At 42.7% G+C, this 26,140-nt stretch overlaps 1 protein-coding gene across 5 annotated transcripts in view; it reads left to right on the forward strand.

The window, feature by feature from the left end:
* The window catches only part of RAPGEF2 (Rap guanine nucleotide exchange factor 2), a 651,997-nt gene that overhangs the window by 554,171 nt on the left and 71,686 nt on the right, over positions 1-26,140 (forward strand). For all 5 annotated transcript variants that reach the window (XM_033941499.1, XM_033941509.1, XM_033941490.1 and 2 more), the window contains 3 exons: positions 731-839; positions 2,052-2,298; positions 18,435-18,592. In XM_033941499.1, coding sequence (XP_033797390.1) covers positions 731-839; positions 2,052-2,298; positions 18,435-18,592 — 514 coding nt within the window. The remainder of the gene's footprint in view (positions 1-730; positions 840-2,051; positions 2,299-18,434; positions 18,593-26,140) is intronic.

Raw genomic sequence — 26,140 nt, forward strand, 5'->3', positions numbered from 1 at the left:
ACTGAAGAACAGGGAAGCCTGGCTCAAATCCCACTGTGGCTCCTTGTGATTTTGAGCAAGTCAGTTAACTTTCCATTGCCTCAGGTACAAATTTATTTTGGTCTTAGCACATACCTTTTCTCTAGTAGCTCAAGGTAAGGTACAGTAGGTATTTCTATGACTCAGATGGCTTGCAATCTAAACTTGTACCTGAGGTAATCAAGGATTGAAAGTGAGTTGCCCAAGAACAAAGGAAGAAACAACAGGATTTGAACCAGGTTGTCAAACAATGGCGTCCTTTCACTATATTGTGTTAGGCTCTAACGTGCACTGTGGGACTTGTTCTGGTGTCCTGCGATAATCTTGAAATCTACAAGCACTGAGTTATAAAATTTTTTTTAACTTTTTTGAAGGGCTTATTAATGGTAAAAAGTAGTGTTCCTGCACTAATCAGTGCATCTACATTACCACACACTAATTAGCCCATGGATAGCTTGTTGATCCCTTACCACCTACAAAATGGGTGATGCTAAGTGCGGTACATCTGCGGTAAAATGGCCTTAGTGTGCACGAATAACCCATGTAAAGTGCACTACAGCCTCTTTCTACCTCAGCTTAGTAGTTGGATCCTTTAGATTTTTAAGCCCTCCAGAGACAGAGAATTAACTACTGTACCTGAATGTACACTATTTCAGTAGCTTTCAGGTTTGTAGGAGGTGTATAAAAAATAAATTTTTATCTCTTCCCTTAGATATTAGAAGTCAATGGTCAGAACTTTGAAAACATTCAGCTGTCAAAAGCCATGGAAATCCTGAGAAACAACACTCACTTATCCATCACTGTGAAAACCAATTTATTTGGTAAGTTGAAAGGATTATTTTTTCTTTCTGCAATCTTGTTTTAAGGCTATGTATTTGTAACTTCTGGTGGTTTTTGAGTGAAGGGTGTGCTTAATGTGAGAAGGAGGGAGGGTGGGGCTAGTGCTTCAGTTTGCATGAGGAATGTTAGGCCTGTTTTTGTGGCTTCGAGATGGGGCTAGGCATTTTTTGTGTGAGGGATGTGCTTATTCTGTGTGAAGAAGGCTATGTAAGAAAAAACTAAAGAAGATAATGAACAATATAATGACAAGATGCATGAAGGTGATAAATTAAGGTCTGAAAACTTTGAGTCAATATTTGAAGTCCTTATCTAGTCTGTTTAAAATGCCAGCTGCAGTGTTTAACATAGGTCCACATATATTCAGCACTGTAGATAATGTTGTTCATCACTTCTAAGCATATGGTGGTTCTATTTTGACTGACCACTTTCCATATAGCTGAGACAGTTTAGTTTAGGCCTATCAAAATACAGGACAAAATTCAATGGATAGTTATCAGAGTGACTTCTAGGGTCTAACTTATTAGGGTAGCTTTTTTTCGGTCCTAGTTTAAACCGCTTTGCTACAGAATGTAGATAGATAGTGCTGAATATCGCTGCTATCTGGGGTGGTCACATGGTATTTTCAATAGTATTATCTGTATCGTGCAGCTGGAAATTCATAGATAAGGGGTTTACACATTAAGTAGAGGTTTCTTAATGTCTTTTTGAATATCCAACCCTCTTCTCTTATTTAAAAAATTTAGAGCTTTATTTTAAGCTGGATACCATCATTTAAAATTAGGCTCTGCTTCTTCCCTCCCCCACCCAAACCTGATCTTCCATTTTTTAAGTTAAAATCTGGCTATTCTTCAAGTTAAGTTGCACAGTTTTATCCAGACAAGGAATGAAAATATCCAGATAAGCAAGTTATGAGGCCCTTTGTTGATTACAGCACCATTATCATAGACATTATAGTGCTATGTTTACTTGAGGACCTCAAACTGGTCAGGGTTAGTCGTTTTCACTTGAAGATAGGTAAACTGCAGTTGACTTCTCCTTATAAGTAATTCTGTTTTAGTGTTGGTAAGTAAAAATACAATAAGCTTTGCCAACCTTTTTATATGAATTTCTTTTCTTGGCTCTGACAAATTTTTTGTGCTTATTGGGCCTTTTGGAAAATAATTATAATTGAGTAATTTTCTTACCCTGGCCAGTGTTTAAAGAACTTCTGACCCGATTATCAGAGGATAAAAGGAATGGTGCTCCCCATTTGCCCAAAATTGGTGATATAAAGAAAGCTAGTCGTTATTCTATACCCGATCTGGCTGTGGATGTGGAACAAGTGATAGGGCTTGAAAAAGTGAACAAGAAAAGCAAAGCTAACACTGTCGGAGGGAGAAACAAGCTCAAGAAGATACTTGACAAAACTCGAATCAGTATTCTACCGCAGAAACCATACAAGTAAGTACTGATAAACAGATGTTTCTTCACTATGAGCTGTTGCATGATTGTGCATGTCTGTATATGATGGAATAGGTAAATGCAGATGAAAAAATTATTTCACGGGTTTGTTTTATTTGAGCCCCTGAGAACAAAAGCAGGTCAAATTCATTTTGTTACTCCACAAGACTTACAAATAGACATGGCCAGGGTGGATTTGATTTAAATCAAATCGATTTAAATCACTAGTCAGAAAGACTTGATTTAAATCATGGTTTTCTCATTGTACTCACTGCCACTCAGTACTGTCCCAAAATGGAATATTTACTTGTTTCAACTCTTTTTCTTCATAACAGCTGTATCAAAATGATGGTAACATGCAATAGTAATAACAAATATAAGACAGACCTTAAGAAATATGATAAAAGAACATGTACCAACCTGAGGATCCTGCCTGTTCAAACATGTTCCTTTTGTCATCTTCATCAAAGCACTTCTCAATATTGTTTCATTCGGGCCATCAGGCCTTGCTTTTTTGTTGCAGTGTTTGCATTTTGCATGCATGCCTGCCTTACCCCATAGGTAGAGAACTTTATTAAAATATTCCTAAACTGGGTCTCTCTTATGGCCTGCTGCCATTATAGGTTTTCTCCTCCAAGGAGAGAATAACATGATAAGCCTCAGGCTTTACACACAAAGATCCCAAGACTTATGGAATATTCTGCTCAAAAAGTTTCACTTTCATTTTTACTGCTTGCCTCTCCTTCCTCACACTTACTGCCTCTTTTACAAAGCCGCACAGCAACGGCCCCCAATCCCTTTAAATCCCTATGGGCTTCGGGGCCATTAGTGCAGAGCAGCCGCTAGCGCGGCTTTGTAAAAGAGGCCGTTAGTTCCTTGTGCAGATATATAAACTTGGCACTTAAGAGGTAAGGGGTTGATTCTGTGTGCATTGATTTGCAAAGGAACAATGGGGCTAAGATATTTTTCTTAACTCCTATATATTTATAACATTTTTGCTGCAAAGAAGCATGTTATCTCTGCAGATACAAGTTCACAGTTTTGAGAAATGCAGAACCAAGCATCTGTGATAGAAATATTGCCCATGACATTATGAATGGATTAGTGGAATTAATTTACCCAAAAAATTTAAACATTGCATGAATATACAGCCTTATGCTACACAATTAAAATCTAATCCTTATTTCATGATTGGTATCTTTTGGACTATAATTTATCTTAAATAGAAAACTGTTTTTAGATAGATTTTTCATCAAAAAAGCATTTTATTTAAAAAAAAATTTAATTTAAATAAAATCAGATGTAAATTTTTTAAAGTCTGGTTTTTTTTAAATTTTATTAAAAAAATCATTAATTTTTATCCATCCTGGATATGGCCGATACTTATTCCAAAACTATGATGAAAATAACATTTGCCAGATGGCAGAATTGGTTAGGTATGGACATGACAAATTGAATGTACAGTAAATGCACATCTCTAAGATATAGAATTGCTGAAATGGATGCACATCAGTGTCTAAAAATACAAATGACTTCTATTCTAACAAGTGCTGGCATTTCTTTATCATTTGTCCCTCTAAACTTGTGCCTTTTTTGTTTCATCTTAAGAGTAGAGAACAGTTGAATAACAGAAAAACAAATGCCATCAATAGCTTTATTTATTTGAATATTTTAAAACAGGTCAGAATGTAAAACATAGAACCATGATGGCAGATAAAGGCCAAATGGCCCAACTAGTCTTCCCATCTGCAGTAACCATAATCTCTTTCTCTCTCCGAGAGATCCATATCCCTATCCCAGGCCCTTTTGAATTCAGACACAGTCTCTGTCTCCACCACCTCTTCTAGGAGACTGTTCCATGCATCTACCACCCCTTCTGTAAAAAAGTATTTCCTTAGATTACTCCTGAGCTTATCACCTCTTAACTTCATCCTATGCCCTCTCATTGCAGAGTTTCCTTTCAAATGAAAGAGAAATTCAAGGGTCAATTGAAAAGTTTCTGGCCTAATCAAGAAAACAACACTTTTTAGGGAAAATGAAATTTATTTTTCAACAGTCTCCTTTTAACTCAATACATTTGCTCCAACATTTTTCCAGAGCTTTCATGCCTTCAGTAAAATACGAAATAACATAGAAACATAGAAATAGACGGCAGATAAGGGCCACGGCCCATCAAGTCTGTCCACTCCAGTGACCCTCCCTATCTATCTTTGCGGTTAGATCCCACATGTCTATCCCACCTGGCCTTAAAATCTGGCACACTGCTGGCCTCAATAACTGGAAAAATAACTATTTACCGTATTTTCACGCATATAACGCGCGCGTTATACGCGTTTTTACCTACCGTGCATACCCCTCGCGCGTTATACAAAATTTTTTTACATAGTTTCCACCCCGCCCGACACCCGATTCACCCCCCCCAGCAGGACCGCTCGCACCCCCACCCCGAACGACCGCTCGCACGCGCTCCCACCCGCACCCGCATCCACGATCGGAGCAAGAGGGAGCCCAAGCCCTCTTGCCCGGCCGACTCCCCAACTCCCCGACAATATCGGGCCAGGAGGGAGCCCAAACCCTCCTGGCCACGGCGACCCCCTACCCCCACCCCGCACTACATTACGAGCAGGAGGGATCCCAGGCCCTCCTGCCCTCGACGCAAACCCCCCTCCCTCCAACGACCGCCCCCCCCCAAGAACCTCCGACCGCCCCCCCAGCCGACCCGTGACCCCCCTGGCCGACCCCCACGACACCCCCACCCCCCTTCCCCGTACCTTTGGTAGTTGGCCGGACAGCCACGTGGTGAAAAGCACACCACCAGAAAATACAGCCTTGGTGAAAACTAAGCGGCAAGCATGCTCAGACCATTGCGCATGCTTACAGAGCTGGGAGCAGGGCAGGGCGGGCGAAAGGAGAGTCGGGACAGCGCACGGAGAGGCGGGGCAGTGCACGGAAAGTCAGGGCGGGTGAACGGAGAGTCGGGACAGCGCACGGAGAGTCGGGGCAGTGCACGGAAAGTCAGGGCAGGTGAACGGAGAGTCGGGACAGCGCACGGAGAGGCGGGGCAGTGCACGGAAAGTCAGGGCGGGTGAACGGAGAGTCGGGACAGCGCACGGAGAGTCGGGGCAGTGCACGGAAAGTCAGGGCAGGTGAACGGAGAGTCGGGACAGCGCACGGAGAGGCGGGGCAGTGCACGGAAAGTCAGGGAGGGTGAACGGAGAGTCGGGACAGCGCACGGAGAGTCGGGGCAGTGCACGGAAAGTCAGGGAGGGTGAACGGAGAGTCGGGACAGCGCACGGAGAGTCGGGGAGGGCGAAAGGAGAGTCGGGGTGGCCAGAGGAGAGTCGGGGCGGGCGAAAGGACAGTCGGGCAGCATGCACGGTATACCCGTGAGCGCGGTATACAAAAGTTTTTGTACATAAAATCGTGGTTTCTGCGCGCTATACCCATGTGCGCGTTTTACACGGGTGCGCGTTATCTGCGTGAAAATACGGTATATCAATTATGACCACAGAATCTGAAGAAAGTTTCTTCCCAGTCAGCCATTTTTTCAGGTTTGGAAACCGAAAGAAGTTGCACAGGGCCAAATCCAGAGAGTACAATGCAAGGGGATTTAATTTAATCCTAAAAAGGAGCAGAGAATACCAGACCTTCAAGCCGAAAGATATACTTTAATGACAACCACGTAAAGTGGAATGTGAAACCGGAACCAACATGGACCTTGTTTCGACTACAGAGCCTGCATTAGGAGTCCTCACAAGAATTCACTCAACAGATGGCCAAATATGCAGGCTCTGTAACTCCTGATGCAGAGTCTCTGAGAATCTCGGAGAGAGCAAGAGCCAGAAGGCCTTGAGCATGTGCAGATGCTCAAGGCCCAGGCAACAGGAAGGATCTTCGTTCACCGGCACGTCCTGTGGGCTGCGTGCCGGTGCCAGATAGGGTAAGGCTTCTGTTTGAGCTGGCGGGGGATGCCGGTTCGTGCGTTGGGGGGGGGGGCATTTGCGAGCAGGGGGAGGAGCAATTCTGGTTCTCTAGGGGGAGTGGAGCAGCACCGCTGGCCTTTGGGGGGGGGGAGAATGAATCAAGCGAGTTTCCTTTACTTCGCTTTGATATACGAGTAATTTGGTTTATGAGCATGTTTTTGGAATGAATTATGCTCGTAAACCAAGGTTCCACTGTATTTGCCATTAACGGTTTTCCCCTTTTCCAGATAGTCAATAAAAACTATCCCATGGAAATCCCAAAAGACAGTCATCATCACCTCCCCAGTTGACACGGCCATTTTCGCTTTCTTCAGACTTGGTTCACCTCTTATAGTCCATTGTTTGGATTGTTGTTTTAGAAACATAGAAACTCGATAGCAGATAAAGGCTAAATGGCCCATCCAGTCTGCCCATGCGCAGTAACCATTATTTCTTTCTCTAAGAAATCCTACATGCCTATCCCACACTTTTTTTTTAATTCAGACACAGTCTTTGTCTCCACCACCAATTTGGGGAGACTGTTCCATACATCTACCACCCTCTCTGTAAAAAAGAATTTCCTTAGATTACTCCTGAGCCTATCACCTCTTAACTTCATCCTATGCCCTCTCATTCCAGAGCTTCCTTTGAAATGAAAGAGACTCGACTCATGTGTATTTATGACACATAGGTATTTAAATGTCTCTATCATATCTCCCTTCTCCCTTTTTACTCCAAAGTATACATATTGAGATCTTTAAGTCTGTCCCCATATGCCTTATGACAAAAACCACACAACATTTTAGTAGCTTTCCTCTGGACCGACTCCATCCTTTTTATATCTTTTTGAAAGTGCAATCTCCAGAATTGAACACAATACTTCCTTTTTCCTACTCTCACTATGCACCCTAGCATCCTTCTAGCTTTCGCTGTCACCTTTTCAACCGATCACACCCAAATCCAGCTCTTCTGTTGTGCACATAGGTTCTTCATCCCCTAAACTGTTCCATTTCTTAGCATTATATTTTAGCTGCCAAATTTAAGACCATTCTTCAAGCTTCACTAGGTCTTTCTTCATATTGTTCACACCATCTGGGTTGTCTATTCTATTGCAGATTTTGGTATCATCTGCAAAGAGGCAAATCTTACTCAGCCGCCCTTCAGCAATATCACATTAAAATGTTAAAAATAAGCCCAAGAATAGAACCTTGAGGCATCCCTTTCTTCAGAGCAATCTCCATTGACCACTACCCTCTGTCGTATTCCACTCAACCAGCTTCTGACCCAGCCTGTCACTGTTTCAAGGGTACTCTAGTTTATTTATTAGACCTCTGTGTGGAACACTGTCAAAGGTTTTGCTAAAACATAAATACACCACATCTAACACACTCTCTCTATCCAATTCTCTGGTCATCCAGTAAGAGAAATTGATCAGATTTATCTGACAAGACCTACCACTAGTGAATCCATGTTGCCTCCGGTCCTGTAATCCACCGGATCTCAGAAACTTCACCATTCTCTGTTTTAAAAGCATTTCCATTAATTTGCTTACATAGATGTCGGACTTACCGGCCTGTAATTCCCTACTTCTTCCTTTCTTCCACTTTTATGGAGAGGGACCACATCCGCCTTTCTCCATTCCTCCGGTACCACTCCTGACTCCAGAGAAGCATTAAAAGGTCAGTCAGTAGACCAACTAGAACTTCCCTAAGTTCCTTCCTCACCCTTGGATGTACACCATCCGGCCTCATCGCTTTGCCTACCTTTAATTTAGCTAGCTCCTCATGAATACAACCCTCTGAAAATTGATCAGTGTCTACTACTCCTCAATCCTTATTTGTTTCTCTTTTCTGCAGTCCTGATCCCGACAGTTCAGCTGTGAATACAGAACAGATATTTTAAGCAATTCAGCCTTTTCTTTATCAGCTTCTACATATTTCTCTCCTTCATCTTTGAGTCTCATAATGCCACTTTTGCACTTCTTCCTATCACTGATATATCTAAAAAATGTCTTTACCATGTCAGCTATTTTTTTTTTCCATTTGCATCTTTGCTTTCCTGACTGCTCGACCAGCCTGAACTGATTATAGTCCAGTGTAACTACATCCCAGTCATGAATCTCTGTAAACCACATCTCCTTGATCGCCACTATAGCCAGCGGGAGTACTGTCCCGCTAAATGAGCACTCCACCCCCCCCACCGCTCAAACCGGCATCGCACCCCCGTGCTGGAAGCGGCATCCGCCCGCCCACCCGCCGGTGCCATTTAAGGAAAGATACCGCCTCTTGCCTGGGCTGGGCCTTGAGCATCTGTGCATGCTCAAGGTCTTCTGGCTCTCGTAATCTCCGAGATCTCGGAGGGTGATGGAGCAGCGCCGGTAGCCTCAGTGGGGAGGGGGGGAGTAGGTGGAACAAATCAAAGTGACTTTCTCTTACTTCCTATGGGGAAACTCGCTTTAATATACGAGCAATTTGGTTTACGAGCATGCTTCTGGAATGAATTATGCTCGTAAACTAAGATTCCACTGTATTTAGTGATTTACTTACCTGAGATATTATACTCCCAGAAGGGAATCGCCAACCACCACTACTTTATGCCTCCTAATGGTCATGGATCCAGTAATTTTGGGGATTTCAAGCTTTGGTCCTTCCTCTCCCTGGGATGCTCTCATCTCCTCCACTTCCAGGGCTGTATTCTGGTTCTTCAGTTCAAGAGTGGTTGGAGGCAGGGTTCCGTAATCTCAATCCAGCTGTCTTCCCTCAGCACAGCCTCTTCTTCCCCACTGTTGGAAATCTTTGACACCTCATGAACCATTTCATTGATGTACCTCTCATTCTCACTGATGCCTCTCAGTCTTGCCACCTCCTCTCTTAGTTCCTTTACTTCCTTGATGAGGGATTGAAGCTGAAGACAGCTTGCACATGGAACCACTCCCTCTGCTTAGGTAACATTTTCTGTCTGCACAGAGACAGAAGCTTTGGTGACATGATGTTTCCCATCCATACTGTGGTTGCAGAAGTACTTCCACTGGAAGAAAAAAGAGCAGAAAAACCTTGGTCCTGGTTGGCTGAAGAGCCTATAAATCAAAAAGCTTCACCTTGGGGTTGGCAAGAGGAAGTTAACACCAAACACATATTTTCCTCAACAGCTATTTGTGCTCTAGTCTGATCTTATTCTCTGAAATGCAACCTAAAATACTGATCTAGATTAAAACATTTTTTTGTATGAAACCCTAACAAAATCTCTAAAGGCTACACTATTATCTAACTGATTTTGCTGAGCTAAAAAAGAGAACTACAATGAAATAACCTACTGAAACCCAATTTTACCTTTACCAAGTTTGAATGCCATCAGGCAAAGATATTCCAATGGATGTTTCTTCTCCTTAGCAGAGCAGATCATCCCTCAACTCATGAGAACTCATAGCAGCCAATTCAGCCACCAGGCTCAAATGAAGCAGGAGGGCAGGAAGTCTGCTCCATGCACCGACTGGCTACCAGGGACCCGAAAGTTACTTGGGGATGGGGATGGGAGGATAGGTGTGGTTGTCAATTTCAGAAGGGAGAAGGTATTCCTCCTGTCCCATCCACCATAGGGGAGGTAGGAGTTTTGGATTCAGCCAGGATGGGAGATAAGGGAATCCCTCATGTACCATCCCACCGCTGGACCACCAGGTCTTGTTGCAGGATATGTGGAGGCCTGCAAGGCATCGGGAGGGAGGAAGATTGTAAGGGGAGGAGGGGTGCAGAGTCTGGCAGGGAGGGAAGGGGGCTGCATGCAGATCCTGGCAGGGCACTTGAATATTAAGCTCCCCCATCTTATATTCGAGTCAACCATTTTTCATTTTTTGGGGGAAGGAAAAATGGGGGTCTCAGCTTATATTTGGATCAACTTATATTCAGGCATATATGGTATTCATGTAAGATGGTGTATACGCTTTCTGATGAAATGCCAGCAGCCTCTGCTATCCCATTTAGTGTCAATCGGTGATCTTCCATCTCAGTTCAATGAACTTCATCAACTACTTCCTCAACATCAATTCCCTTCCTCCCTCCCTCAAAATTTTACATCAGGTTGTACTGACTCAAAGTGGAGCTTAGAGTGAGGTATAAATTGTTACTGTTAACTTATTTATCAATACATAAATTGTCACCACGATACATGTCAGAGGCTATTTCATATCGGGCTTCACTCCCAAAGTTATGTTCTGCTGGTAACGGAGATTTAGTTATACTATCTAGAAAGGAGTTGAGGATGCAAACCAGCAGAATGGAAAAAAACTTCTGGGTTACATACGGTTACATTCAGCAACAAGGGAGTTTGAGCGTGTTCAAACGTTTGTTAAAACACCATCTATTTTGCCCTATGAAATATGGGTGCTGAGAGAAATAAAACTGTATTTTTTGAACTTGAGTGTACAATTGATATAATGAGATTGTGATGGGTTATAGTGGCATGAAGTTAGTACTCTGTAAGAGGATGAGATGATCTATTTTTTTATGTGTATTTTGTGTGTGTCTGTGTGATTTAGATGAGATTGTATTTTTATTTTTATTGTGTATAGTTGTGTATTTTATTATGTATGTGTTTTTGGAACCCACTTTGTACAAAGCAGGATATAAATAAAAACCATAAACCATTTTGTCAATTGTTGCTGTTTTCGGATGTCTGGAGCGTTCTTCTTCAACCATGCTTGTCTAGTTATGTTTAAATTCAGCAGCCCACACTTTTCACTGTGGAAAATGGAGACACATCACCATACACTGCGTCTAACTCAGATTTAATTTTGGTAGCAGATTTTCCCTTCAAATGAAGGAATTTTATCATGGCACAATATTAAATTTTGTCCATTTTTTAATAAAGTGGAGCAGTTCACTTCAAAAGGCTGATAAGATAAAATTAGACATCAGAGTGACTTGAAAATCTAGCAGTAGATGTTTATCAACGCCATCTGCTGGACAGCTATAGAACTGAGATGCTAATTTTACTCTTGCTTGGTCAGGCCGGAAACTTCAATTGACCCTCATATCTAATGACACTTTTTTGTCCCTTATAATATAATTGTATGTATCCAGCTTTTTTTTTAAGTTTGGTCTTAAGAACTTTGCTATGGAAATTTGTACTGCACTGGAACTTGATGTGAGCAGCAGAATTTTTTCTTTCTAACTTTTTTAATGTTTTGCATTAAAAATTAAGTGAAAAAGGGGGGCGCTGGTGAGCGTCATCGGAGATGGCTGCCTGAGCGCGTTGCTCCCGCGCGGGAAATCGTGAAAGCATCGAAATCAGCGTTTAATCACCTCAATTTGCAGAGCACATTGAATTATTTTAGCGGGGGAACACCATGGCGACCGGGAAAACTGGTAAGCGCCGAAGTTTGGAGCCTGTATCGCCGTCTAAGCCGCCGCTAAAAATCGATGACGTCACCGCGGCCTCGCTCCTCGACGAACTCCGCTCCCTCCGCTCCCTCATGGCAGAAAATAAAACTGTTACTGATGAGATTCTGTCGGAGCTGTCTACATTCAAAGCGGAGCTTAATGATTTAAACGGTCGGATGTCTGCTGTTGAGGCTACAACTGTGCTTCATGCTGAAAATATCAAACTGCTACAGAGACAGGTCAAACGCATAGCCCTGCTAGAAAATGAGCTGGAAGACCAGGGGAATAGGTCTAGGAGATCTAATTTTCGTATTCTTGGTCTTCCTGAAGCACGAGAAGGGCGTAATTTGATAAAATTTCTGGAAGATAATTTACCAAAAATCCTATCTCTGAATTTCCAGCAGCCCTTTGAGATTGAAAGGGCACACCGGGTGCCTACGCAGCAACCAAAAGTGCCTGGCAAGTACCCAAGACCTGTCATTATCCGTTTACTAAGATATAACCAGGTGCTGGAAATCATGCAGCAGGCTAAAACACAGGCGCCTGTCAAATATGAAAGCCACTCTCTCCTGTTTGTTCCAGATTTATGTAAACAGACTGCCAAGGCTCGAAAACAGCTATTGGAATACAGGCCTCGCTTGAAACAAATGGGTGCAAAGTTTGGAATGCTATATCCAGCCAAGCTTAGAGTGACTTATAACAACTGCACAAAGGATTTTACAAAACCTGACGACCTCGCTGAATACCTGGAAAAACTGGCTCCTAGCAGTATTGACAATACTTAACTCAGCTCCCCTGGGCTCAGATGTCTACTTTAACATGCTCTTGCAACACTAATGCCTTTATTTGTTTGCATGTCTCTGAAAATTGCATTGATGGTTGTTGTGGTTTAAGCTGATAACTAATGTATTATTCTTTCTTCTGTTCTAGCATTTTCCCGTGTGGGGGGATGCGCTGTGGCACACTCCATGTGCTCTCCATCCCGTGGTTAACTCACTACCAGTTTAATAAGCTGTTCTTTCTTATTTTCACTGTTTGTGATTACTCAATGATGGTCTATAATGCTAATGTTTTCTTTTCAGGATATTCTATATGCCACTCACATCAGGTTATCTTAATGACGAATCTTGGTTTAAATAATTATGCCTTTACAATGTATAACACTTAACGTGAAAGGGCTCAATAACCCAATCAAAAAGAAAAAAATTGCCAATTGCATCTCTTCCTTTAAAGCTGATGTTGTATGTTTACAAGAGACCCACCTCACTGAACTGGAAGCTAAAAAATGGTCTTTTCCGTGGGCTTATCCAGTCCTCTTCTCCCCTGCGTTGGGGAAAAAGAATGGAGTAATGATGATTGTTAGGAAGCGATCAGATATTTCCCTCATTTCACATTCCACTGATTCTAAAGGCAGATGGATAATGGCAAATCTTGATATTGCTAATGTTAAGCTCACAATGTTGAACTTATATGGTCCTAATATGGATGAAGAGGAGTTTTATACTGAGATAGCTGATCAACTTAACATGTCCAGAGACCGTCACTGCATAGTGTGTGGAGACTTTAATGTTATCCAAGATCCGATTAAAGATAGAAAATCTGCTCTACCTTACAAGAAATCTAAAAATTGGCACTCTCTTCAAGATCTCATAACTCAATTTAAACTGGTTGACTCATGGAGAATCACTCACATTGACGACTCAGATTTTACTTTCTACTCCTCACCTCACAATTCATACTCGAGACTGGATTATTTTTTGTTGAGTCCATCTGTGGTGCGATTTGCACAATCTACTATTATTAGAGAAATTAGTGTATCTGATCACGCCCTGGTACAGCTACACCTCACTGATTTTGGTTATACTTCGCCTAATGCCCAATGGAGATTCAACAACTCTCTCTTGCAGGATGATGATTTTCGTAAATACTTATCGACTGCTATTTCTGAATATTTTGAAATTAATTCTCCATCAGTCTCTAAATGGCCTTTTGTATGGGATGCCTTTAAGGCTTTTGTGAGGGGGCTCATAATCTCATACTCTGCTTCGAAGAATAAGGTTCTCTTGTCTGAGACACGTAACTTAGAGACAGAGATCAAGGAACTAGAGAAGAATCACAGTCGCATGCCTACCGATATGCAGATACTTGGTCAACTACAAGCTCTTCGATATACATACAATGTGGCCTTGAGCAAAACTGCGGCTAAACAAGTCTTTTCACAATTTGCTACCTATTATACGGAATCGAACAAGTGTGGTCGCAGCTTGGCCAACTTCCTTAAAGGTAGAATGGACAAGACTAATATCACAGCTATACAAGCTCCTGATGGTACCATACTTAAGGATCCGAAGGATATACTCTCTGCATTCCACTACTTTTATGAGCTTCTATATGCATCTGAAGTGGATCCAAGTAAGGATGTCTCATTTTTCCTATCCTCTTTACCTCACACCACTGTAGATGACTCTGACAATGAGTCTTTATGTCAACCATTCACCACACCAGAATTACTGAAGACAATTTCATCTATGGCTAAAGCTAAAACTCCTGGACCTGATGGCCTTACCACAGAATTTTACTTAGCTTTTCATGATATCCTTTTACCTCACATGCTTAGCCTCTTTCACTATTACATCGAAACAGGTGAAGTGTTTGGATCATTCACTGAAGCTACAATAATAGTATTGCCTAAACCCAATAAAGATCCTATGCAGGTTTCAAACTACAGGCCTCTTTCAATGATAAACACTGATGCTAAGGTGTTCGCCAAATTGATAGCCATCAGACTTCAACCTGTATTGAACAAACTTATATCCATGGATCAAAATGGTTTCATCGCCAACCGATTGTCTACTACCAATGCCCGCACCTTCCTCAACGTGATTGCTCACGCTGAAAGCATATCGGAACCACTAGTGGCCATGAGTTTAGATGCGGAAAAAGCCTTTGATAGGATTGAATGGTCATATCTTTTTCAGGTGTTACAATGGTTTGGTTTTCATGATGATTTTTTGACTATTCTCAAAGTGTTATACTCCTCACCTACAACTAGGATTTACATCAACGGTTTTTTCTCAACATCTTTCTCTCCATCAAGAGGGACCCGTCAAGGTTGTCCATTGTCACCACTTTTGTTCAATCTGGCGCTCGAACCACTACTTATTGCATTCCGCTCTCATCCTGATATCAAGGGCTTTCGCTGTGAAGAACAAGAAATTAAACTATCGGCATATGCCGATGATGTACTACTATATGTGTCCACCAACTCATTACTCAATGTACTCAAAACTATTGAATCTTATTCCTCCATCTCAGGATATAAGCTCAACGTATCTAAAACAGAGGTTATGCCTCTCAATTCTCCGGAATCCTGCGAGGTGGTACAACGACTTGGTCTGCAATGGTCGGGGAGGAAACTTAAATATCTCGGGGTTTTCTACGCACCGACTATAGAGGAGACAATATCATTAAACTCGGAACAGCTGCTTGCCATGGTAATGAACCTCACCGCCCGTTGGTCCCCTCTGCGTTTATCCTGGTGGGGACGACTTGAGACTATAAAAATGATGATCACTCCAGTGGTGAACTACACACTCAGTATGATTCCAGTTTATTTTCCTAATTCATTGTATAAACGCATTGAATCCTTGCTAACCAAATTCTTGTGGATTAACTCTAATCCTAGAATCAGTCTCCAGAAACTCAAAAAAGACAAATCTGAGGGGGGCGTCAAATTCCCTAGTTTTTACGATTATCACACTGCCATGATACTGCGACAGGGATCCTATTGGCTCATGGACGACTGTGCTTCAGCTGTCCCTCCGTGGGTGCAAGTAGAAACATCACCTAATGGTCTTCCGGATTCCTTTTATTCTACTTTCACAGAACCTTCCTGTGAAGTTTTTAAGGAGCCTGCTCGTTCAACTAAACTAGCATTAAAAAACTTCGACAAACTTCTGAAAGTCAGGTGGATAAATACATCATATGTTTACATTTGGAACAACCCTAAAATCAAGATACAAGAGAAGACGGTCAACTGGTCCTCATGGAAGAGAGCGGGCATTGCCTTTCTTGCACATTTATACTCTGACACATCTTGGGTTCCTTTTGAAACTTTATGTAAAGTTTACAACTTACCTGCCTCTCACTATTATAGATGGTTGCAGCTATGTCATGCCGTTAAGGCTGGTTATGACTTGGGCGGTATCTTACCTTCTAAGCCTTCTATTTTAAAATTATATGACTTAATGGCTATTAAAACTAAAGGACAAATTGCTGCCTGGTATTCTTTGATTGTCACTTTTAAATATGATTTGTCTCTGGGTTTATGGGATGTATGGGCGATTGATACAGGAGTCACGTTGCCACAATCTTGTAGACCCTTAGTATGGAAGGCTATTAATACAAGTTTACATTCTTCAGCCATTAATCAATCTATGTATTTCTTAATGCACAGGGCATTCTGGACTCCTTATAAACTTTCAAAATTATCTAACTCTGAAACTATGAGCTGTTGGTCATGTAAAGCGAATGTGGGAACTCTTGATCACATGATTTTTTCTTGCCCACCAATTAGAACATACTGGTCTCAGATTTGGCCAACAATATCTAAGGTGGTGGGCATCAACGAACCCATTTCCTTGGCTATTTTGATTTACGGCAAACATGGCTTGAAAAATTCACTGGATGATTCTTTGGCCAAGTTGTTTAGATGTTTAGTCATGATAGCACTTAAACTTATAGTTTCCAATTGGAAAAATGCGGATACTCTATCTTATGCTCTGTGGTGGAATACAGTTTGTTTAACAATGAGGTACGAAAGATTTTTTGCTGAAAAACACGCCTCTATTGTATCTCATGAAAAAATTTGGCTTCCTTTAACGTTATATTGTGGGGCATTGTCTGTTAATGATTAAAGTAGCATTGCTGATTATTCTTTTCTATCCCTTTTATATATCACTGATGTGAATATCCTTTTATACCTGATCATTGACTGTCATATGTTTAATCACCATTGTTCCCTGGTTTTACTCTGTACTGACTTATTACTCGATTTATGACTTGGACATGTACTTTTTTTATGTTTTTTGTTTATGCATTTTATAAAATGACAATAAACATATTGAACTTAAAAAAAAAAATTAAGTGAAAAAGAGACAAATAGCTGAAAAATGTTCAGAATCAAAATATTTCTTCTCTGGAAGCTAGTTCATTCTGAGAGAGAGCCTCAAGCAACTTTACATATATAAACACACTAAGCAGGCAGACAATTTATGTTCATCTGAACAAGGTACAAAAGTCTTTGCTAGGAAAGGACCATACCAAGCAACTTAATGCATATCTAAACATGTTTCAACATTCAATCTGGCTCAAAGCAACCAATGTTTAAAGCATATTTGTTAGAAGTCAAGTGTGTCTGATAGTGAATATGTCCATTCTTATGCACATGTGTTCAAGCATCCACTGTCAGGCAAATAACAGGGCAAACATCAGCTAGGAGCTTGGATCCTCTCGACCTGATGAAGACTGATGATGAATTTTGGAAACATACCCCTTCTCTCATTGTCCATTTCCTTCTGGACAAAAAAACTTACTAAAGTTGAGCCACTTCAGTACTCAAAGGTGGTAGTATTGGCAGCAGAAAAGGTATTTGAACATGTTTCTCAAACAGGTCCTACCTCTTCTGTCTTGTGTATAAGAGATAGGGCCTAGGAGAGTGACATGGTCTGATGCCTTGCTCTTTAGCATACCAAGGGCAGAATGGTGGCAGTCTTCCCGGGGGCAGGGAGTTGAGGGGTGCTGGAGGTGTCAAAAGACTGTAGTCCACATGCTCGTAGCCATCGTCTCCGCCAGCCACCCACACCTCTTGCGTCACCTTCCTGTTTTGGGGCGGGGGACTGACAGAGCTAACAGTTACACTCGTATGGATTGTGGCCCTATGACAGCTCCACCCACCCCCTACTGCCTAAAGGAGGGGGTGCTTTGATCAGAAGAAAGGGTTCTTTGCTCCGGGTAGCCAGCAAGCCGGGTATGCTACTGTCCCTGAATCTTTCATGTTTCAGCTGAAAATGCAAATACATTTTTGGCTGAAAACAAAACTCTTTTCCCCCCCATAGTCAGAGCAAATCTTCCCCCACCCCCATCTCCCTGAAGAGAGTGGGTCTTGCTGAGTCACCATCGGCAATAACCCCCTTCTACCCCCTCCTGGAAGAGGACAGATGCCACCAAACTAGCACCTCTGACTACCCAAATGCACTCCCCAGGCCTGCCCTGGCAGTCTAGTAGCTTCTTTGGGGCAGGAGCTATCCCAGTCACGCCTGCTCCCACTGTTTCCTTCATGCATTCTGTAAATTCGCTGATTTTCCAGCCCTCTTTGATATAAACCGCCTAGAAGTCATCTGACTATGGCGGTATAGAAGAATAAAGTTATTATTATTATTAAAAATGGATGCTAAGAAATCCCACTTTCTTCCGGTGGGAATGATGACCAGCCTAGCCTGTCAGAACCTTATCTCTGAGGAGGGAGCAGTGCGGGGATAGTGGGGTAGGCGGTAGCCCAGCAGGACCTGTCTCTGTGAGGGAGTGGGGTAGGAGGTGCTATTTTCAGCTTGTTGGCCTTTAAAGGAAAGCTACTGTGGCTGCTGGAAGAAGGAGCAAGAAACTCATTGTTGTGTTATACTAAGTATGCACTTTTTAACTTGTTAATATTGGGCAGGTAATTGCCTGGATGCTTCTGACATTGAGTTTTCAGCAATTAATTTCTGTAAACATTTCCTTGTGTTAATGTTCTCCTGTACAGTGACATTGGAATTGGTCAGTCTCAGGATGATAGCATCGTAGGTCTGAGGCAGACAAAGCACATACCTGCAGCTCTACCTGTAAGTGGGACTCTATCATCTAGTAATCCCGATTTATTGCAGTCTCATCACCGCATCTTGGACTTCAGTACCACTCCAGGTAAGCTTCAGTGTCTCCCTCTCTTTAACACTTAAAAGCAATTCGCAATTCAGAACGATCTATATTTACTTTCTTATTATACACACTGCTTTGTCTATTGCCCTTTAAAGCAAGCTGAATATAATTTAAGCAATATTATGCGATATCTAGTTACTAATAATTAGTTAGTGTAAATTACTTTCCTAGAGTAATCAATAAAATAGTTAACTACTTTTTCATTATCCCAGGACAAGCAGGCAACATATTCTCACATATGGGTGACGTCACTGATGGAGTCCCGGTACGGACCACTTTAAAAGTGCATCACCACTTTAAGATTCTAGAAAATTTGCGATAGCCCGAACTGCGCATGCGCGAGTGCCTTCCCGCCCAATGTAGGGCACGTGATCCCTCAGTTTCTTAGTTTCCATAGAGCTAAGAAGTCACGTTTCAACGGCTGTTGAATTTCTTCTTATACGCTGCCTTCCCGCTCTCGCGGTTTTCTGACTTTTTAGACAGGTTTTTCTTTTCTCTTTAAAAAAAAAAAAAAATATATATATATATATTCATTTTTGTCCGTTTCATGGGTTCGACCCTACGGGGCCTGTTCATCCACCTTAACCTCCGGGTTTGATTTAGCTGAGGCCCTGTTCCCATCAATGTCCCAGCCTCAGACGGGGTTTAAAAGTGTGGATGTTGTGCTCAGCCCCTTTCTCTCACTGACTCACATCGTTGGTGCCTCCAGTGTTTGGGGCCTGAGCACTATCCAGAGTCTTGCTCCCGTTGTTCGTCTCTACAAAAAAGAACACTTAAGAACCGCCTCATCTAGCAAAAACTGCTCTTCGGCATGGAGGGAGATTAGACATCGATCTCCACGTCGGCACCATCTAAATCGGCACCGCAGCTCTCGACGTCAACAGATCTATCTTTGGTTTCGCATATAGTGGGTAAGCTGGCTAAAAAGCCTTCCCCCCATTCCTTCAGGTCCTCAGGTCACTTCAGCAGTGAGCCAACTCCTGCTGACCTCGAGGAGACCCAAAAAGTGCTCGGCTCCCATTTCGGTGAGTGCCTCGACATTGGCCTCCTCATCGCTGGAGCGTAGAGCGGCACCAAAGGTACCAGCAAAAAAGCCAGTGGTACCGGTGCACTCCCTCAAACAGCAAATTAAAGAATTGCTACATGAGGAATTACGGAAGCAGTTGCAATTTTTACTCCCCGTTATGGCGACACCGGCACCACCTTCTGAAGAATCCCCATCGGTACCACCTCACTTAGTTAAACAACTGGTATCAGGGACAGTTCGACATCACTCTTCCTCTCAGACATCTCCCGACACGCTGTCAGTCAAATCAGGCAAGGCTTCTGGGAAAGTAAAGCACCTTCAGCTTTTGACACCAAGTGCTCGACACCAGCTTCAACCAACACAAGATGCAGACCTGTGGGGTGATTCTGAAGATGAGGTTTCTTCAGATGAGGATTCTCAGTTACCATCTGCTCAAGAACCTCCTCAAAAATCTGACAACTCCTCTTTTTCCAAATTTTTGCGGAAAATGTCTTGAGACTCTTTCTATTTCCCTGGAAGTGGATTCTTAAGAAATCTAAGCAGTTCTTGGATGCATTAGATTATGACCAGCCACCTAAGGAGTTTCTGAAGCTACCTCTTCATGACATCTTAAGGGAGACCTTTTACAAAAATTTAGAAACTCCTTTAACCGTCTCTGTGGCTCCTCGCAAACTCGATTCTCTGTATAGGGTGGTTTCCATACCAGGGTTTGACAAATCTCAGCTTCCACATGAATCCCTAAAGAAGTCTGCAGGAGCTAGTGTGTATGCCTCTGTACCTCCTGGCAGAGAGGGTAAGGCCATGGAGTGCTTTGGCAAGTGACTTTTCCAGAATTCCTTGCTCGCCAACCAGTCCAGCAACTATGCTTTCCATTTTTATTTTTATTTAAAGCATTTGGTCAACCAAGTGGCCACATTTCACACATGCTTGCCTGACCGTGACTTGCCTGCTTTTCAGCATTACATCTTTGACTTGCTGCAGCTATGTCTGTAGCTATGCGGTGCCTTGCCTGGCTTAGGGTGTTGGAGTTTGATGTTAACCATCAGGATAGACTGCTAATGCTCCTTGTTTAGGGATGAACTTTTTGGGCCATCTTTAGATACGACTACTCAAAAGTTGTCAGCCCATGAGACCAGGTGGGATACTTTGATGAAGACCAAAAAGAAACCTCCTCCCTCTCATCCTTTCAGGCAGCAACCACCCTACCAACGTTGCTATGCTACAAAACCTATGCCTCCACCTCAGTCTCAACCTAGGAGGCAGAGACAACAACAGCAACAACCACGTCAACAACAGCAAAAACAGCAGGCTGCACCTCCAAAGTCTACAAAGCCTTTTTGATGTGTTTCTCAGGAGCATAGTCAATATTCCCATTTCACAGACTTTGCCTCAGCCCATCGGAGGCTGCCTTCAGTTTTTCATCAGTCGTTGGGAGCTCATAACATCAGACCTCTGGGTCCTCAACATCATCCATCAGGGTTAATCTCTCAATTTTCAGACTCTTCCACCAGACAACCTTCCAGGAGAGTCTCCTTTGGACTCTGCACAGTCCTCCCTTCTTCTCAGGAGGTTCAATCCCTTCTCCTGCTAAATGCCATTGAGGAAGTTCCTCTCAATCAGCAGACTTGGGGATTCTACTCCCGTAACTTCTTAGTACCAAAGAAGACTGGAGGTCTGAGACCCATTCTGGATCTTAGAGCTCTCAACAAATTTCTACTCAAGGAGAAATTCAAGATGCTATCCCTCACCCTGCTTTATCCTCTCAAGGAATCTCAAGGAAGCCTACACACTTACCCAATTCATCTGGCTTCCAGAAAGTATCGTCATTTCCAGATCAATCACTGTCATTACCAATACAAGGTACTTCCCTTCGGCCTGGCATCTTCTCCCAGAGAATTCATGAAGTGCCTAATTGTAGTGGCTGCATCTCTCCATTCACACGGCCTTCAAGTCTTTCCTTACCTGGACGACTGGTTGATCAAGGCTGTATCCTCTCAGGAAGTGGTCCAAACAACATCTCAGACCAATTCTTTTCTTCAGGCCCCAAATCACATCTCATTCCGACTCAACGTCTACAGTTCATTGGGGCAATTCTAGATACCACTCTCATGAGAGCATTTCTTCCTCCAGACCACCTTCAAGCTCTCATCCGTCTCTGTCAGCAACTGCTTCCTCTTCAATCCATCTCTGCCAGGTGCATGATTGTTCTTCTTGGCCACATGGCTTCCACTGTCCATGTCACACCTCTGGCAAGACTCCATCTTCGCACTCCTCAGTGGACCCTTGCTTCCCAATGGTCTCAAGCATATCTGTGACCTCATCTCTTCTGCAGTCGCTTCAATGGTGGATGACCTCTTCAAATCTCTCCAGAGGTCTTCTTTTTCACTTGCCCCGTCATCACAAGGTCATCAGGGTCTTTGGTCTGCCAGGGAGCGAAAATTTCACATCAATTTCCTGGAACTCAGAGCCATGTTTTATGCCCTCAAGGCTTTTCATCATCTTCTCTGCCTCCAAGTCCTCCTCCTTTACACGGACAATCAAGTAGCAATGTACCACATAAACAAGCAAGGAGGCATGGGCTCTCTCCTGTTGTATCAGGAGGCCCAAAAAAATCTGGATTTAAGCGACAGCTTGCAATCTATTCTTGAAGGCTGTCTACATTCAAGGTGCGAAGAATTCCCTAGCAGACAACCTCTGCAGAATTCTTCAGCCTCACGAATGGACCCTTAACTCTCCAGTACATTTTTGCTCAATGGGGCACGTCTCAAGTGGACTTGTTTGCAGCTCCTCACAATCACCAGTTGCCCCAGTTTTGCTCCAGACTTTCCTCTCCGTCTGGCAGCAGATGCCTTTCTCCTGGATTGGATGGGCCTGTTTCTATATGCATTTCCTCCACTTCCTCTTATGTTGTGAACTCTTTTTAAGCTCAAGAGAGAAGCAGCCACCATGATTCTCATTGCTCCAAGGTGGCCCAGGCAACATTGGTTCTCCCTTCTACTTCAACTCAGCTCCAGAGAGCCCATATCTCTTCCAGTATTTCCTACTCTGTTCACCCAGAATCAGGAATCATTGCTTCATGCCAACCTGCAATCACTACACCTGACAGCTTGGTTTCCCTCGGGCTGAATTCATCTCTATTACCGTTTGGTATATATACCGTTTGGTATATGGCCGTTTGGTGGAGGATGGGCTGGGGAGAGCTTCAATGGCTGGGAGGGTGTAGATGGGCTTTTGGAGTAGGTTTTAACAGAGATTTCGGCAGTTGGAACCCAAGCACAGTACCGGGTAAAGCTTTGGATTCATGCCCAGAAATAGCTAAGAAGAAAAAATTAAAAAATTTAAATTGAATCAGGTTGGGCAGACTGGTTGGACCATTCGGGTCTTTATCTGCCGTCATCTACTATGTTACTATGTTACTATTACATCTTTCTCAGCCTGTTCGTCAAATTCTTGATACATCCAGGAAACCTGCCACTCAGCAATGTTATCAAAAAAAGTGGACTTGGTTTTTTTCCTGATGTCTTCTTCATTATCAAGACCCAACTTCCTTGGCAGCATGAGAATGAGGCTTAGGGAAAAATCACTGGTAGAACAATCGATTGATTGAGATGAAGGGGCTTTTCAATGTGAAACCACCTCTCAAGCCTCCACCTGTCATCTGGGACCTTAATGTAGTTCTTTCCAGTTTGATGAAGCCTCCATGTGAAAAATGGCCACAGTTCATCTTGAGTTTCTTACCTGGAAAGTGGTCTTCCTTATTGCTCTCACCTCTGCCAGGAGGGTCAGTGAGTTACAAGCATTAGTAGCAGATCCGCCTTTCACAGTTTTTCATCATGACAAGGTGGTTCTTCGTACACATCCAAAGTTTCTTTCAAAAGTTGTTACTGAATTTCATCTCAATCAATCGATTATTCTACCAGTGATTTTTCCCTAAGCCTCATTCTCATGCTGTAAACGGGCTTTGGCCTATTACATTGACTGGACAAAACCTCATCGAACATCTTAATCCTGTGACACCTTATCCATCGCACCTGTAAGTTTCAGAAATTCCTCAACAATCTCCCCAACTGTTCATCTCTTTTGACCCAAATAAGTTGGAGCATCCTGTTTCTAAGAGAACGATTTCCAACTGGCTGGCTGCCTGCATCTCGTTCTGCTATGCTCAGACTGGACTGGCACTGGAGAGTCGTGTCACAGCCCATAAAATTAGAGCTGTGGCAGCTTCTGTGGCTTTCCTTAGATCTATTCCCATTGAGGAAATCTGTAAAGCTGCCACCTGGTCCTCAGTTCATACCTTCACTTCTTACTACTGTCTGGAGTCATTCTCCAGACGAGATGGGCACTTTGGCCAATCTGTATTACAAAATTTATTTTCTTATTTATTTATTTATTTCTAATTTTACATTAAACTTCACAAGAGTAAACCTTGCACCATTAAACACAGGGAGGAAAATCAAATCAAGACATTGAAAATCAAACTTACATTATCAATCATTATAATCCCCTTCTTAGACCACAATTTGGGGTGAGTGGTCAAATTATACGAGAGATGAAAAAAGGAAATTAGTTAAAATTAAAAAGGCTTAATGTATCTAAACAGCTGCTTTACTTTCCAAAACCCCTCTAAAGTCATTCCTTGACGATCTTATCAGCATCTATAAAATCCTTCAGGTGGTCTGGAGAAAAGAAGGTATACTTGACTCCTAAGTACCTAACCAAGCACTTGCAGGGGTATGCCAAAAGGAACGTAGTTGTTTCTTGACGCAAAGAAAGAAATTCTTTCCTCCGTTCTTGAGTAGTCTTAGCAACATCAGGGTATATCCATATTTTCTGTTCCCCAAATAATTTTTGAGAATTTTTAAAGTATAATTTCAAAATCATATTGACATCCTGCTCAAATACGAATGACACCAAGAGCATAGCTCTATCAGTGTCAGCTGTTATTGTTTGTTCAAGAAGAGCAGTCACATTACCAAAATCTATCTCATTGTTCTTTTTCCCATGTTCTTTTCCTTTTTCTTCTTCTCTTCTGGGAATTTTTTTTATTAGGCAAATAATAGGTCTTATTTATTGGAGGAATACAATTTGAGGAAATTCTTATATTTCCAATCAAATACCTTTTTAGTAGATCAAGGGGTAACACACCTGGAATTAGTGGAAAATTTAGGAAACAAAGATTCAGTCGTCTATTAAAATTCTCAAATTGTTCCAGTTTCCTATGTATTGAAGTATTATCCTTAATTGATGCTATCGTAAACTGCTGCAAATGGTGTATTTCATCCTACATTTGCTAGGCTCGGTCTGAAAAATCCATTTTCATTAATTCAACAGTTTTAGTTAGGGAGTCAAGTTTATCTGTTATCTTGATTACCTCTTCCGTAGATTTAATCATTTTATTCTCTATATGCTGAAGGAGAAGCCAGATGTTATTCAAGGATGCCTCTGTGGGAGAGGATGAAAATTCCTCTTTCTTGCTTGCAGCCATCAGCTGTTCTGCCGTGGACGTCGTGCCCTCGCTGGAAGACCCGGTATCTCCACTTCCGGGATCGCATGTCTTCTGCCTCAGCGCCCCGGCAGTCGCTGGACACGGAAGATTCAGGGAACCTGGAGGAGAAAGAGATGTTTCCATGCCCAAAAGGGCGAAAGACTCCCTCTCATCTCTGCCCAGCGCCGGGCTCTCTACTCCGGACTGCACAGTTTCTGGGAGAGCTTAGAAGAAGCGATTCATTGTCTGCTGAACCGAGGTGGACGCTAGGGCCAGCGAGGAAATGGTCCTAATCACCCCCTTCCTCTTCATATGAGGCATGGAGGAAAACAAGGTACAAAATGCGTAATGAGGAAAGCAGAGGCAGTTAGATCTTTACTGCATCTCACTCGGCTCCTCACACCGCCGCCATCTTGCCACTCCCCTACAAAATTTATTTTTTTAACGACCAACTCTCCCACCATCCCATTTCTGTTAGCTTGAAGGTCACCCATACGTGAGAATATGCTGCTTGCTTGTCCTGGGATAAAGCACAGTTACTTACCGTAACAGGTGTTATCCAGGGGCAGCAGGCAGATATTCTCACAACCCACCCAACTCCCCGGGTTGGCTTCTTAGCTGGCTTATCTTAAATGAGGGACCACACGCCTACGTTGGGTGGGAAGGTACTCGTGCATGAGCGGTTCAGGTTATCGTGAACTTTCTAGAGTCTTAAGTGGCGATGCACTTTTAAAGTGGTCCTTACCAGGGCTCCGTCGGTGACGTCACCCATACTTGAGAATATCTGCCTGCTGTTCCTGGATAACACCTGTTATAGTAAGTAAATGTGTTTTATCCCAGTAACTATAATTGATTACATTTGAACAGTAACTAGCACAATATGGACTAAGATGTCAGAGGATGTGATTGGCATGAGTTGGTCAAACTTTGTGAAATAAGCATGAAAGATGAATTTATGCAATATTCACTATGGGATTGTATATAACACAGTAAATGGCGGCAGAAAAAAACACCTCGTTCC

This window comes from Geotrypetes seraphini, chromosome 1 (assembly GCF_902459505.1).
Source record: "Geotrypetes seraphini chromosome 1, aGeoSer1.1, whole genome shotgun sequence".
NCBI lineage: Eukaryota > Metazoa > Chordata > Amphibia > Gymnophiona > Dermophiidae > Geotrypetes > Geotrypetes seraphini.